Source organism: Mya arenaria, chromosome 2 (genome assembly GCF_026914265.1).
Source record: "Mya arenaria isolate MELC-2E11 chromosome 2, ASM2691426v1".
In the NCBI taxonomy this organism is placed as follows: domain Eukaryota; kingdom Metazoa; phylum Mollusca; class Bivalvia; order Myida; family Myidae; genus Mya; species Mya arenaria.
The window spans coordinates 71,155,369-71,169,216 of record NC_069123.1 but is presented as its reverse complement, the minus strand read 5'-3'; the positions used below and the strand labels follow the sequence as shown (position 1 = coordinate 71,169,216).

General features: G+C 36.4%; 1 protein-coding gene across 1 annotated transcript in view; it reads left to right on the top strand.

Annotated features, from left to right (window-relative positions):
- Window positions 1-11,095, top strand: part of LOC128213005 (integrator complex subunit 1-like) — a 76,867-nt gene extending 65,772 nt beyond the window's left edge. Inside the window, exons 42-45 of the mRNA XM_052918464.1 lie at window positions 156-226; window positions 8,977-9,068; window positions 9,757-9,866; window positions 10,229-11,095. Coding sequence (XP_052774424.1) covers window positions 156-226; window positions 8,977-9,068; window positions 9,757-9,866; window positions 10,229-10,347 — 392 coding nt within the window. The 3' untranslated portion in view covers window positions 10,348-11,095. The remainder of the gene's footprint in view (window positions 1-155; window positions 227-8,976; window positions 9,069-9,756; window positions 9,867-10,228) is intronic.
- Window positions 11,096-13,848: the final 2,753 nt, after the last annotated feature.

The following is a 13,848-nucleotide window of genomic DNA, read 5'->3' as shown; positions in this document are numbered from 1 at the left end:
GCTAAAGGATATACATGTAGCTAATGGAAACAGTAAACTGATTACAAGATCATGCATACAGATAATGTTTATCTTGAATGAAAAATTAACATAGCTTATTTGGTCGTTGCGTTTCTATGACATGGATTTATAAGAAGCCAATATTTCTCTTTCAGAGGTGCTTAATGTTCTTCAAGACATCGATGAGACTTCAAAGCGCAAACTTGAAATTCTAGAGCACTTTGTTGTAAGTATTTAAAATGTTCTATTGGTAGGTACTATGTTAAGCTTAATTATTGTTTATCATAAAATGGTTGCCCAGTCTTTCCTCAAAGTATCCTGTTATTTCTGGATAAGAACATATACAGACTTTCCAGCAGCTCTAAATTCTTAAAAAATCCTTATTCAAGCTTTGCTAAATTCCTAATAAAGTGTAAGAAACGCTAATAAAACCATATCTTTTTATATAAATTCCTAATTTCACATAATTGTCATTTCCTTTCAAGGCACATGCTTGTACAGTTAGAAGTTTATTTCTTGGTTATATGTCTAAACTGCAATTTAGCAATATTTCTCTTGTTTCCTTAAAAGCAAATGGCTTTTCAAAAGTTATAGTAAATCTGTGGAGCATGTTAGCTCAGCTTGGTACAGTGTATGATTAGTGTACAAGGTTTTGAGTACATGAAAACTGTTGAGCACTGGTAGACATACTATGACCTCAAAATATATGTGAAATCATGTAAATGACCTGTCCAGAGGTCAACATCCCTCCTACAGCTGGATGGACAGTCAAGAGGTCAAAATATCTGCGAGGAGTAAATGACCTGACCCTAGGTCAAAATTCTGAGGAGTGAATGGCCAGTCCAAAGATCAACATACCTCCTAGGAGAAAATGGCCAGTCCAGAGGTCAACATACCTCCTAGGAGAAAATGGCCAGTCCAGAGGTCAACATACCTCCTAGGAGTAAATGGTCTATCCAGAGGTCAACATACCTCCTAGGAGTAAATGGCCAGTCCAGAGGTTAACATACCTCCTAGAAGTAAATGGCCAGTCCAGAGGTCAACATATCTCCATAGAGTGAATGGCCTGTCCAGAGGTCAACATACCTCCCAGGAGTGAATGGCCTGTCCAGAGGTCAACATACCTCCCAGGAGTGAATGGCCTGTCCAGAGGTCAACATACCTCCCAGGAGTGAATGGCCTGTCCAGAGGTCAACATACCTCCCAGGAGTGAATGGCCTGTCCTGAGGGCAACATACCTCCCAGGAGTTAATGACCTGTCCAGAGGGCAACATACCTCCCAGGAGTGAATGGCCTGTCATGAGGGCAACATACCTCCCAGGAGTTAATGACCTGTCCAGAGGGCAACATACCTCCCAGGAGTGAATGGCCTGTCCTGAGGGCAACATACCTCCCAGGAGTGAATGGTCAGTCCAGAGGTCAACATACCTCCCAGGAGTGAATGGCCTGTCCAGAGGGCAACATACCTCCCAGGAGTTAATGACCTGTCCAGAGGGCAACATACCTCCCAGGAGTGAATGGCCTGTCCTGAGGGCAACATACCTCCCAGGAGTGAAAGGCCTGTCCAGAGGTCAACATACATTTGTACCTCCCAGGAGTGAATGGTCAGTCCAGAGGTCAACATACCTCCCAGGAGTTAATGACCTGTCCAGAGGGCAACATACCTCCCAGGAGTTAATGACCTGTCCAGAGGGCAACATACCTCCCAGGAGTTAATGACCTGTCCAGAGGGCAACATACCTCCCAGGAGTGAAAGGCCTGTCCAGAGGTCAACATACATTTGTACCTCCCAGGAGTGAATGGTCAGTCCAGAGGTCAACATACCTCCCAGGAGTGAATGGCCTGTCCAGAGGTCAACATACATTTGTACCTCCCAGGAGTGAATGGTCAGTCCAGAGGGCAACATACCTCCCAGGAGTGAAAGGCCTGTCCAGAGGTCAACATACATTTGTACCTCCCAGGAGTGAATGGTCAGTCCAGAGGTCAACATACCTCCCAGGAGTGAATGGCCTGTCCAGAGGTCAACATACCTCCATGGAGTGAATGGCCTGTTCAGAGGTCAACATACCTCGAAAGCAGGAATGGCCTGTCCTGTTGTCAACATACCTCGGAGGGTTGAATGGAGGTCAACCTATCTCTGAGGGCTAAATGGCCTGTCTATAGGTCAACATACCAACAAGGGCTGAATGACATGTCATAATTATGACGTATACCCTTGATGGTGTGTTACTGGGTATTTTTCTTAGCTGTTTACTTTAGCTTTAAAATTTCTCTGCAAAGTATGTTGTGCTTCTAATGAAACTATTTCTCTCCCTTAGCAACATTTAGGCTTTGACAGCTGTGATTTTTTTAATAAGAAAATTAGAATAAATAAGATGTATACACTATGCTGTAAAAACACCATCATCATACAAGCTAAAAGATAAGTGTACGAGAATAAGCCTCATTTGATTGGATAATAATTGTACAACAGAGAAATTATACTACATAAGAAACACTTCACACGATCCAAATACATTTGGCTGTGGTGAGAATTCCATTTAATTGAGATTGTAAATGGCTATCCCTTGATCTACATGTATTTGCATGTATCGAATATAATTGTGAGAAGGTAGACCTATTTGGAGTCAATATAAAAGAGCTCAGACCAAGCCTCTTACAAGAACCACCGAGACAAATTCTTTCAATACAGAAGACTGATGAAATTTCATGAGGGTTGGTCTTAGCGAAAATCATTTACATTATAAGCAATGATTTGTACAAGGAAGAGCAATATCTTGTGCTAATAGATCCATTGGTGACAAGTAATTCCACAAAATGATTTACCTACTGCTTCCTAGGAATTTCTGTGTTTTGTAAATCAACCATGACTACTGAAGTAGTTATCTTTAATCAACAAACAAAGCAAAATTCTGGTCCATTTAACATTGCAGCCTACGGGAGTGCATTTTTTGTTAAAACCTGAATGTCCTGAATTCTACAAACTGACAGAATGTGTTTAATATTCTTTTCCATAAGTTTGTACAATTATTTTTCCTCCTTCCTTCATTGTAAGTTTTGATAATAACTGATCATCTGTAAAAGATAGCTAAAATAATGAGAAATTTGCATTTGTGGAAATGTTAATGGCTGTGCATACTGGCTTCTGAACTCAAAACAAGGGATATATACTGTAAATGTCCTATTAAATATGCATGCCCCATTAGATGCGCAGAGGTCTTTTTAGAGGTCTGTCTTTTTATTCTGTGACATGAACTAGGCTTACCTTAAAGGGACTGTACACCAGATTGGCACCAAAAGAAGTTTTTTTCTATAATGAATCTCAGGACAATTATATAATAAAATGTTTTACACTTTGATATCATAATTGTAAAAAAATACCAAAATGTAAAAAACAAATCATGTCGGAGACTGGGTTCGAACCGGTGTCACAAAATTGCAGTCCAGTGTTGTATCCACTGTTACTAAGGCTTACCCTTAACAGTTGGAATATTTAAGCTATATACCTAACTTGGTAATATCAAGTGATAACATCGACTAGCCAGTCACGCATAAGGAATGAATTCTACTAGGTAGACATGCCTAGTAATCTTTTTAATGGAAAAATAAAAAAAACTGCGAAAAATAAATTCATTATAGGTAAACTATGTGGTACTTCAGTTAGTAAGTGGCAATGCATTGTACACATCGATACCAAGTTTATGTCAGTTTTCAACAATTTTCTTCTTTTTTCGCTATTTCATCATATGGAGTGCAGCCCCTTGAACTCTGAGATCCAAAATATCCAATTTCTATCAATGAAAAGCATCCAATCTGTGCCATTATAGAGCATCTGCTCAGATTGCTGACAGCGTGCATTTAGAGTAAACCTAAACTGTATCATATACAATGAGAGGTGCAAACAATAAAAGTCATATGATTATTAATAGGTCATGTGATATGTTGTCATGTTGAAAAAAGGTGACAACAAATCAAAGTTGTATGTGTTTTTAGTGACATTGATGATAGAAGTTAAAGAATGAATTTGAGTCAGTTTTGTATTTAAAAGAAAAAGAGTTAAAACTCAAATACTTAGCACCATTTTTCTCTACGATAAATACCGGTATTAAAAAAAGTTGCTTTGGTTTTAAACTTTGCCACATTTTTTACTCGTTACGGCAAACAAAGATTCCCCATTCATGCCTTAAGTTGTGTATTGATATATTGAAGCCATGTGTTCAGTTGATAATTTTATTGATTTATACACATGCCCCCTAATTTCAGGGTGAGTATGGCGTACGATAAGGGTCTTTATTATCCCCCGCCTATGAAATAGGGAGGGGGATATTGAAATGGCGTTGTCCGTCCGTCCTTCCGTCCGTCCTTCCTTCCGTCCATCTGTCCGTCCTTCCTTCCGTCCGTCCGTCACCTGCGTTTTCTCAGTAACTAGCCGGTAGAATTTCATGAAACTTAAAATAAATATGAACCACTATACTGGAATGATGCCGGTCCAAAAAAAAATTGATTGGTCAATTGTCCTTGGAGTTATTGCCCTTGATTTTTTGAAAAATGCACATTCACAGCCATTTCTCAGTCACTAGCTGGCAGAATTTCATGAAACTTAAAATAAATATGAATTACTATACTGGGATGATGCCTATTCATTTTTTTTTTGATTGGTCAATTGTACTTGGAGTAATTGCCCTTGATTTTTTGAAAAACTCTCATTTACAGCCATTTCTCAGTAACTTGTTGGTAGAAATTCTTGAAACTTGAAATAAATATGAACCAACATACTGCGATGATGCCTGTTTATTTATATTTTGGATTGTGTAATTTCTATGAGTTATTTGCCCTTGATTTATTAAAAGATCCATGTTTGCAGTCTTTTCTATGCAACTAGCTGGTAGAATTAGTTCCAGATAAGACGCCGCTTTTAAAGGTGGCGTCTTATCTTATACTGTACTATTTTGCAATGATTGATGTTTCCGAGTAAGCAGTTTCGGAAAAGACAGTTTTATTTAATCATCCCTCTGATTTATTTCGTTAAAATATTTTATCATAAAGTAGTCCCGGTCGATATTTTATAATTTGGCTCGGAAAGGGATAAACCAATGTGCTTATCTTATTCTTTCTGAGATTTTTTTTAACCTTCAAGCACAAACAAGCCATCAAGCACAAACAAGCCATCGTTTGCGGTGGATATCTTTTCACTGAAAATGCTTGTTGCTGATGCAGCATCATGCTAATGTAAAATAAGCCGATGCTGCATCGGCAAAGCCATGCAGCAGCGGCAAAGCCCATGCAGCATCGGCAGAGCATCATGCTGCATCTGCAAAATAATACTTGAGCATCATGCTCAAGAACAATAAAGACCCTTTCGTACGCGCTTATGTAAAATGAGCCGATGCAGCATCGGCAAAGCCCATGCACCATCGGCAGGCTGAAGCAGCATCGGCAGAGCATCATGCTGCATTGGCAAAATAATAATTGAGCATTATGCTCAAGAACAATAAAGACCCTTTCGTACGTGCAACGGCATAACTTTTATGTGCAAAACTTTGAGGAACGCAATTTTTAGCATCGGCGCAACCAGGATGCCCGAGTAGAGATTTTCAATGTCTGATTTGGAACGCACTGGCAAATTTTGTGCAAGACGCAATACATCGCTGTTATCACGAAAGCTCTTATATTTTTTGAGGCTATACTAACAGAATCTATTTTATTATTCAATTCAAAGTTAATCCTAAATTATGATAAGTTATTTACTTTGTTGTACTTATTCGGAATCAATCCTTACATTGTTAACGCTTTCTTTTTTGTATTCTTATAAATCATTTTGTTTGGAACATTAGGCCTAAACAAATAGTTCTGTTTCCTGTAATTGCTCAAAAAAGAGGGTTGTTTTTTTACTTTGGGCTATAAAAAATACGGTCGGAGGGTAAAGAGAACGATTGGTCATGTTACATGAAAGATACAATTATGTGCTACAAGATTTCGACTAATTTTTATCTGGTTTTACATTTGTATCATTATTTTATATGCATATGTTTTGTTTCTTCACACGTTTATGGAATCTTTATATTTTAATGGGTTTTTCCCGTTTTACCATATACATATTTATTATATTTGCATCAAATTGCATGTCACACCACGCGCATGAGTTAACTATTCTTTATGTTATATCCAGTTCTTGCTACGGTGTTGCAATGTTGTAAAACGCTGTAATTAGACTACACTAATGCACAACAGAAAAAGTGCATGTGATCAAATGTCTATAAAACATAAGTATAAACTGATCATTATATTATTAAACAATTAAACATGTCATAAACGATGGACAAACCGATGGATAAATTGCCGATCAGATATCAATACCCCGCCGAGAAGGGCCAAAACCGGCAATATCGCACAGTCCAATACACAGGTATTTTAACCTTTCAAAGGCGCTGATTTTTACATAAATGCTAAAAATTACCGAGATTGACATATCCTATAATTAAACGGAAAAGTGCATTTGAAAGTACGTATTTCAGTTTCTCAGGAACTAAAATAATCAGATAATTAGAAATATGTTAAATTTAGACCTCTATCTGTCCCTTCTTATTTCAATGCTATGAAGGTTATCAAATAAAACCAAAATGTAAATATGACATACACTTTTAAAAAAACACTAGTCATAGATAATGAACGTAAAATATGTGTAGCCCAATCACGCTTAATAATGATAAATTTCTATTTATGAAAGATTAAAATGGTTTTGGTCTGGATAATTGATTAACGAAAAGAAAAACTATAATGTGTCTACTGTACATGTATATAATTATATTTTTGGGTCAAGTTGCAACTTGCTTGACAAGTTATATGGGATCTGCCGTTAACCTACGAATTTAGACATAAACACGCGTCAAATGAATTTATTGTACCAAAACAGTTTTATATCCTCCTTAAATTTGTATTTATGAGTTTCTAATGGTCTGCATGCGCTGATTGCAATAAATTTGGATAAACCCTTAAGTGCCGATGCTAAAAATAGCACATAAAAAGTTATGCGCATTGCGCGTACGAAAGGGTCTATATTGTTCTTGAGCATGATGCTCAATTATTATTTTGCCGATGCAGCATGATGCTCTGCCAATGCTGCTTCAGCGTGCCGATGCTGCATGGGCTTTGCCAATGCAGCATCGGCGTATTTTACATAAGCGCGTACGAAAGGGTCTTTATTGTTCTTGAGCATGATGCTCAAGTATTATTTTGCAGATGCAGCATGATGCTCTGCCGATGCTGCTTCAGCCTGCCGATGCTGCATGGGCTTTGCCGATGCTGCATGGGCTTTGCCGATGCTGCATGGGCTTTGCCGATGCAACATCGGCTTATTATACATTAGCATGATGCTGCATCAGCAATAAAGACCCTAATCGTACGTCATAGGTGAGAGGCAATTGTGTTGGTATTCTACATGTATACATGACCCATCATCATGTTTGTAGATTTTGAAAGATTTTCAGAATGGGGAAAAAGGTTCTTATTTAGCGAGCAGCGTTCTCAAAAGTAACTGGTAATAAGATTTCATAAGATTTATCCTGCTTGTTTGATTTAGCAATTTTCCTTATATGAAGACAAAACTGGATGTGATGTATAGAACAAGGCTTATCGTTTCCCTTCAGGCAATTATTCACTAACACTGATAACCAATGTAACATTCCCCAGGCCCTGTGAATAGGGAATTCCTGGAAACTTTTTATAGGAAAATTTAACTGATTTATTAATATGCCAAGCGTTACTGATCAGAATGGATTTGTTTCCTTCAATATGAAAGATGTTTTGGACAAATACAGATAACTGTTAAGTAAATAATGTTTACCGTGTACACATATTAACTATAACAGTATTTTTCCATCCCTTTAGAAAGGATATTCCTGGAGTTATGTACATTGTTTGAACAGAATAGTAGAGCTGCATTGGCCTGTAAATCTGTAAATAGTTTGTGCTATGAATTCTCTTAAACCCCGTACATATATGTCACCCAGTTGTCAGGGGCAGACCCAGACTGACAAAAAAAAGTTGGATAAGATGACTTGGATGACTTTTTTTATGTGACTTAGATTTTCATTCATTAGACTTTAGGCATATTAGGTGACCACCACATACTTGTCTAACAAGATGGATCTCACCTTTAATAATATATTACCTCCAGGTCCAGCAAAGAAAGAGATACCAGCAACAAACTTTAAATAAAAACAATTTGTTAACTGACAATTTTACAAAAGTAATTTCAAATAGTTACCCGTAAATGTAAATATGGTATAAAGAATAATGTCCAAAAAATAGCTTAACTGATCATGTCATTTTTGATTGTCCACAGAATTTTATCCACATTAACAAATTTTATGAGCACTAAACCCAACAACACTTTCAGAACAATTTCCACATTAGGTTAAAATGTTATCCTCACAAAATGATTGAATTATATCTAAGATTCTAGAATTTTTCTAGCACTGTTTATTTTTCACAAGAATATACTTAAAAGAAACATTAACTTATCCAAAGACCTCAAATGAGAGGAGTTTGCTGTTTTGTACCTGTTGCAGGGCTGAATTATTGAGCATATATATGGGACAATGAGCTCAAAACTATATGATTCTTACCTTGTGGACATATGAATGTGGAAATGACAAGTTTGTAGTTCCCGATAACAAAATACTATGTTACATACATTTCACAGTAGATTGTATATGCCCAGTCATTGGTACAATGACATTCAAAATAAAAATGTTCAAGAAAATTCTACAAAAATCTTCAGAAAAATGTTATTTGGATGAATCTAGGTCACCATACTGAAAAAAACTAGTTTATTAAAGAAATAACAGTAAAAAGGAATAATACAACTAACAATGAAGTACTTAATTTAAAATACATTTGATAATCAATAAATAATATAACAAGCTTGATGATATTGTTTAACCTTAACACTGATTATTTCGTGTGACTTTTCAGGAGGATCTGAAACGCTTGATGCTGGCGCCAGATGACGCGTGTCGTAACACAGCATTTGAACTCACAAAACGTCTGCTTCAGAATAATCCAAAGTAAGCACAAGAAGTCTATTAAGTCTTCATAGGATTCTATATTTTATTTAAGTTACTCACAAGTTCAATAACTTTTGCCAAAATAGTTATTTTCCATGATGAATTGGAACGGGTCAATTTATAAAGATAATTGTAGAAATCTTGTATACTTATTTTATATTGAGTAAAATGACATCCCTTGTCATTAAGATGACCTATTAATATATTTTTCTTACCAACCTCAGATGAATGAGAGACTTTTATTTTAAAGGCCCTATTTTTTTGCTACCTTGAGCCAAACCTGTTATTCTTACTATTTAGTCAAAGCATCTGATTAATAGGTTAGTGATGATTATCTAGCCTACTTGCAGTGAGATTGACATAGTTGCCACACTGGTGGTTTGGTGTATGCACTTCTGGAGGTGTGTGCGTCAATCTGTCCAGTTTATGCTAGTTCAAACTGCTATGCATACATGTGTATATCATTTATCACTATCAAACTGTTAATGAATGAGAAAGCTTGTAGACTGGGTGGTGTTAAGATTGCTGTTTTATACACAGCTCTTGTTATCCATTGGAAGATAGAAGATGAGTTTGTGCCCATGTTCCTACAGTCTTGAGAATGAGGGTCGTGACATTGTCACTGTAACCCCGTCCCTTTGCGCATTACACCCTTACAAAGTCACATCATGACTGTTACACATTGCAGGAAAGCAGAGGACTTTGTGCCCACGTTCCTACACTGTCTGGAGAATGATCGTCCTGACATCGTCATGTCCGCTCTCACCAACCTACCGGAGTTTACACTGCTCTGTCAGGGTAGGTTATGTAACTGTATTCCAATATGTTTTCCATGTAATCAAGTTTTGTTTCATTTGAGATGGTCTTAGGAAAATCTTAAAATAATCCTCTATAGAGATGAAAGAAAGATAGCTTTACCAATTATCTGAGAGGAAAGCTAAGATTGAGTGAGTTTATATACCTGATGAATTCAGTTTCTATTGATATAGCTGGCATTGATGCACTTCCATTTATTATATTATTGTTACTTATAAATATTTCTTATTTTCGAGATTTTAAGGATTTTTAAGAACAAATATATAGGGGAGTCTGAGAAGGGAAGCAGACAATTTACTGTGATTGTCTGAGCTGGGTAATATAACTGTATGGCATTTTTTCAGAATATGCAACAGTGATCTTGCAGAGGGCCCTGACAGCTGGTATTTGTTCATCCATCGAGACAAGCTCCTACATCAGTGAGAGCCTACAGCTCCTGAACCTTGACCTTGCCTCAGGGTGACCTTTATCTCCAGCTCATGACCTTGAGACATCTCCTGGCTTCCATCTTCTGCGGTGTTGCATTGACCTTGTTATTGTCTCTTCTGTGGAATTATAACTTATTGATCTTGAGGGTTCTACTACTTTGCCATTGGAATGGTATCAGGCTGACTTGGACTACAAGTAGTATTACTACTTGGTATTAAAATGGCATTCAGTGTACTTCTGCCAACCACCTGAAGTTATGAGGACAGTGCTGACTTTACCTCTCTGTATAGGATTACATAGACTTTGCCTGAGGCAAATATTGATTTAATAACTTTAACATATCTAGTAACTGACTGCAACAGCTACTACCATTGACCTTGAAATGGTCGAAGGGGCTGACTTTTGGGAGGTCACCTGAGTGACCTCTATGGATTACATAAACTTTACCTTAGGCAAATATTCACACGTTTCTCATAACCTTGACATATCTAGTATTTAAGTTGAACAGCTACTACCTTTGACCTTGAATAGGTCTAAGAGTTACATGAACATCTCTTACATCAACAATTTCACTTAAACTTATATGCTTAAGCAATGACCTTCAGTTAGCTGAGTTTGAATGTAAAAAGTAATGTACTTCTAGTTTTTAACAGTTGTTGACTTGTCATTCTAACTCTTTTAAGAGCTGTCTGGGTCATGCATCATAAGTTGAATTTCCAGAAATGATTAAAAGTGTCCTATATTGTACCGGTATATAGTTTCCCATGTTTGCATTGGAATAACACTATCAATTATTGCATGACATGTTTGTGATATTCAACTTAATGAAAGATGAATATCGTAAATACCGAGTCCAGAATTAATAGCATGTGGCAATGTGTTGAAGGACGTGGATTTGTTGTAATTGGAACCATAACCAATTAAATGAATGAGAGAAAAACCCATACCAGTTTGTTGTCTTGTTTATTGCCAGTTAAGGTATAAGTCAATGGGATAAAAAGGAGTATTATTAATATTGGGCAGACTAGAAATAGATGAAGTCATTAAAAATGAAGCAGAACATAGGAAGAATATTTGCCTGCAGGAAAACATTTAAACGGTGAAACATGGTATTATATTTATTGACATTATGTATACGAACTTGGAAAAGCAATGTTAATGTCAGATATAATGAAAAATGAACTAGCAGGGACACCAGGCTAAGTGGGCAATTCTCATAAATTAATTCAACTATAACTGTTACCATCAATTCATATCTGTACGTAAAAGATGCCTGACAACTTCGTTGATGGTAATGTGCCACTTGCTTACCTCAATATACCATGTTTGGATAGATGAAAAATAGAACACAAGACAAAATTTGCTATATACCATATGTTATGGACACTTCTGAAAATGGGGGGCAATTAGGTCCGCAACTGCTGACAGGTCAATCGGTCAGATGGTTGGTCCATATGTCAGGCGATACACTATGTTTTGTCCACATAATATTTGACCAAAATGTAGGACCATGGAATTACAGGAAAAGTTGCCGTTGACCAGCAGATGACCCATATTGTTTTTGAGGTCAAAAAGCCAGATTGAAAAGTCTCATGAAAATATGTCAAGATCGTTGTCACTATTAAAAGTAAACTGTTTTGCCGCTCAATAACTTTAGTTAGGAACAACTTACATGTATATTGATGGAACATGTGCTTAAGGAGGCTTATGTGAAGTCATACATTGGGGTTGGTTTCTGATTCAGCAGTCCAAGGTCAAAGTTGTTGGTACTAATATAGCTAAGACGTTCATTGTGTTTGTATTTGGTTTAAACCAAACTTATATGGTGACGTACATTGTAGTTGTACAGTAGTTGTATTTGGTTTATACAAAAATTCTATGACGACGTACGTGCAGTTGTATTTGGTTTATACCAAGCTTATATGACGACGTACGTGCAGTTGTATTTGGTTTATACCAAGCTTATATGACGACGTACGTGCAGTTGTATTTGGTTTATACCAAGCTTATATGACGACGTACGTGCAGTTGTATTTGGTTTATACCAAGCTTATATGATGACGTACGTGCAGTTGTATTTGGTTTATACCAAGCTTATATGACGACGTACGTGCAGTTGTATTTGGTTTATACCAAGCTTATATGACAACTTTTAGGGTGACCTTTATGTACATTGAAGTTGAATTTGGGAACAATGGGGTCAATGTTTATTTAACTAATTCAAAAATAGAAAAACAATTTCTGTTCAAGGGACTTCCACAGCGCAAAAGTGGATGTGGACTGTGGACCAGTGTTACTGGTCCCATATGTGGAAGGCCAAAAAATAAAAAGTTCGTTTTTTATTATTATTTTTGAGAAACATTTATTCTTGAGTAGAACATAGATCCTTAGCAATATGCGTTTGTGTAATAAGCAGTTCAACTGATTTTACGAATATAGATATCAAAATTTGGATAAAAAACATTTGCAATTTTTCGGAAAAGTGTGACGACAATATAAAGATGTTTTTATGTCAAAATGCTCCAGACTTCCTGAACAACAATGTCTTGTGGTTTCTTGGTAATGTATTTTCAAATAAGAATGATATCCAAGAACATAATGCAATGCAAATATTTTTCTTAAAGTAGCTGCAATCACCGCAAAGCCACAATCAACGGTATGACTCAACGAAATCTGCCAAATATCATCCAAAATGCATTTTTTAAACATACCGTTTTTATGTATTGTTATATGTGTAATAAAATAGAATGTTATTTGATCAAAATGTGTATTTTGTAGATGTTTCAAATGTTCTTTCCGGAAGAATTCGGTACCTTCATCAGAGATTGTATATATTTATTTTGAATTTAATTTAAGACATTTCCGAAAAGAAGTGTATATGGTTTTTTTTTATTGAAAATCTGTTAAAATCTTATTTCATAAAGTTGCTCAGCTACTTCTTACACAAACACATTTTGCAACGGATGTATGTATTTCGATTGCTCAATATTGAACCTCAAATGTAAACAAAAAATGAATTTTTCATGTTTAAATGCTTTCAATTAACTATTGCATTGTGTAATGCCCTTAATTGTAATAACTGACGAAAAATGAATCTTCTTGTGTCGGAAAGTCTGTGTGACTACGTATACATGTAGCTTGGGATAACTTTGCGGTTTGGTGGGGTCAAGGTCGCTGTTTCTAAAACAATGGTTTCTGCTCACGAGGAGACCTGTATTGGGATTGCATTAAAGGATCAGAGTCCAAGGTGGCTGAAACTAAAAATAAATATTGTTTTAATTCTGCTCGATGATGATGATGATGATGATGATGATGATGATGATGATGATGATGATAATGATGATGTAATGATGAGAAGGGAAAAGTGCTTCTATTGAAATGCTCGAATCCACGACCATTAGAACACTAGTACATAGCTCCATTGAGTAAACCAGGGAAAAGTGCTTCTATTGAAATGCTCGAATCCACGACCATTAGAACACTAGTACATAGCTCCATTGAGTAAACCAGGGAAAGTGCTTCTATTGATGTGCTC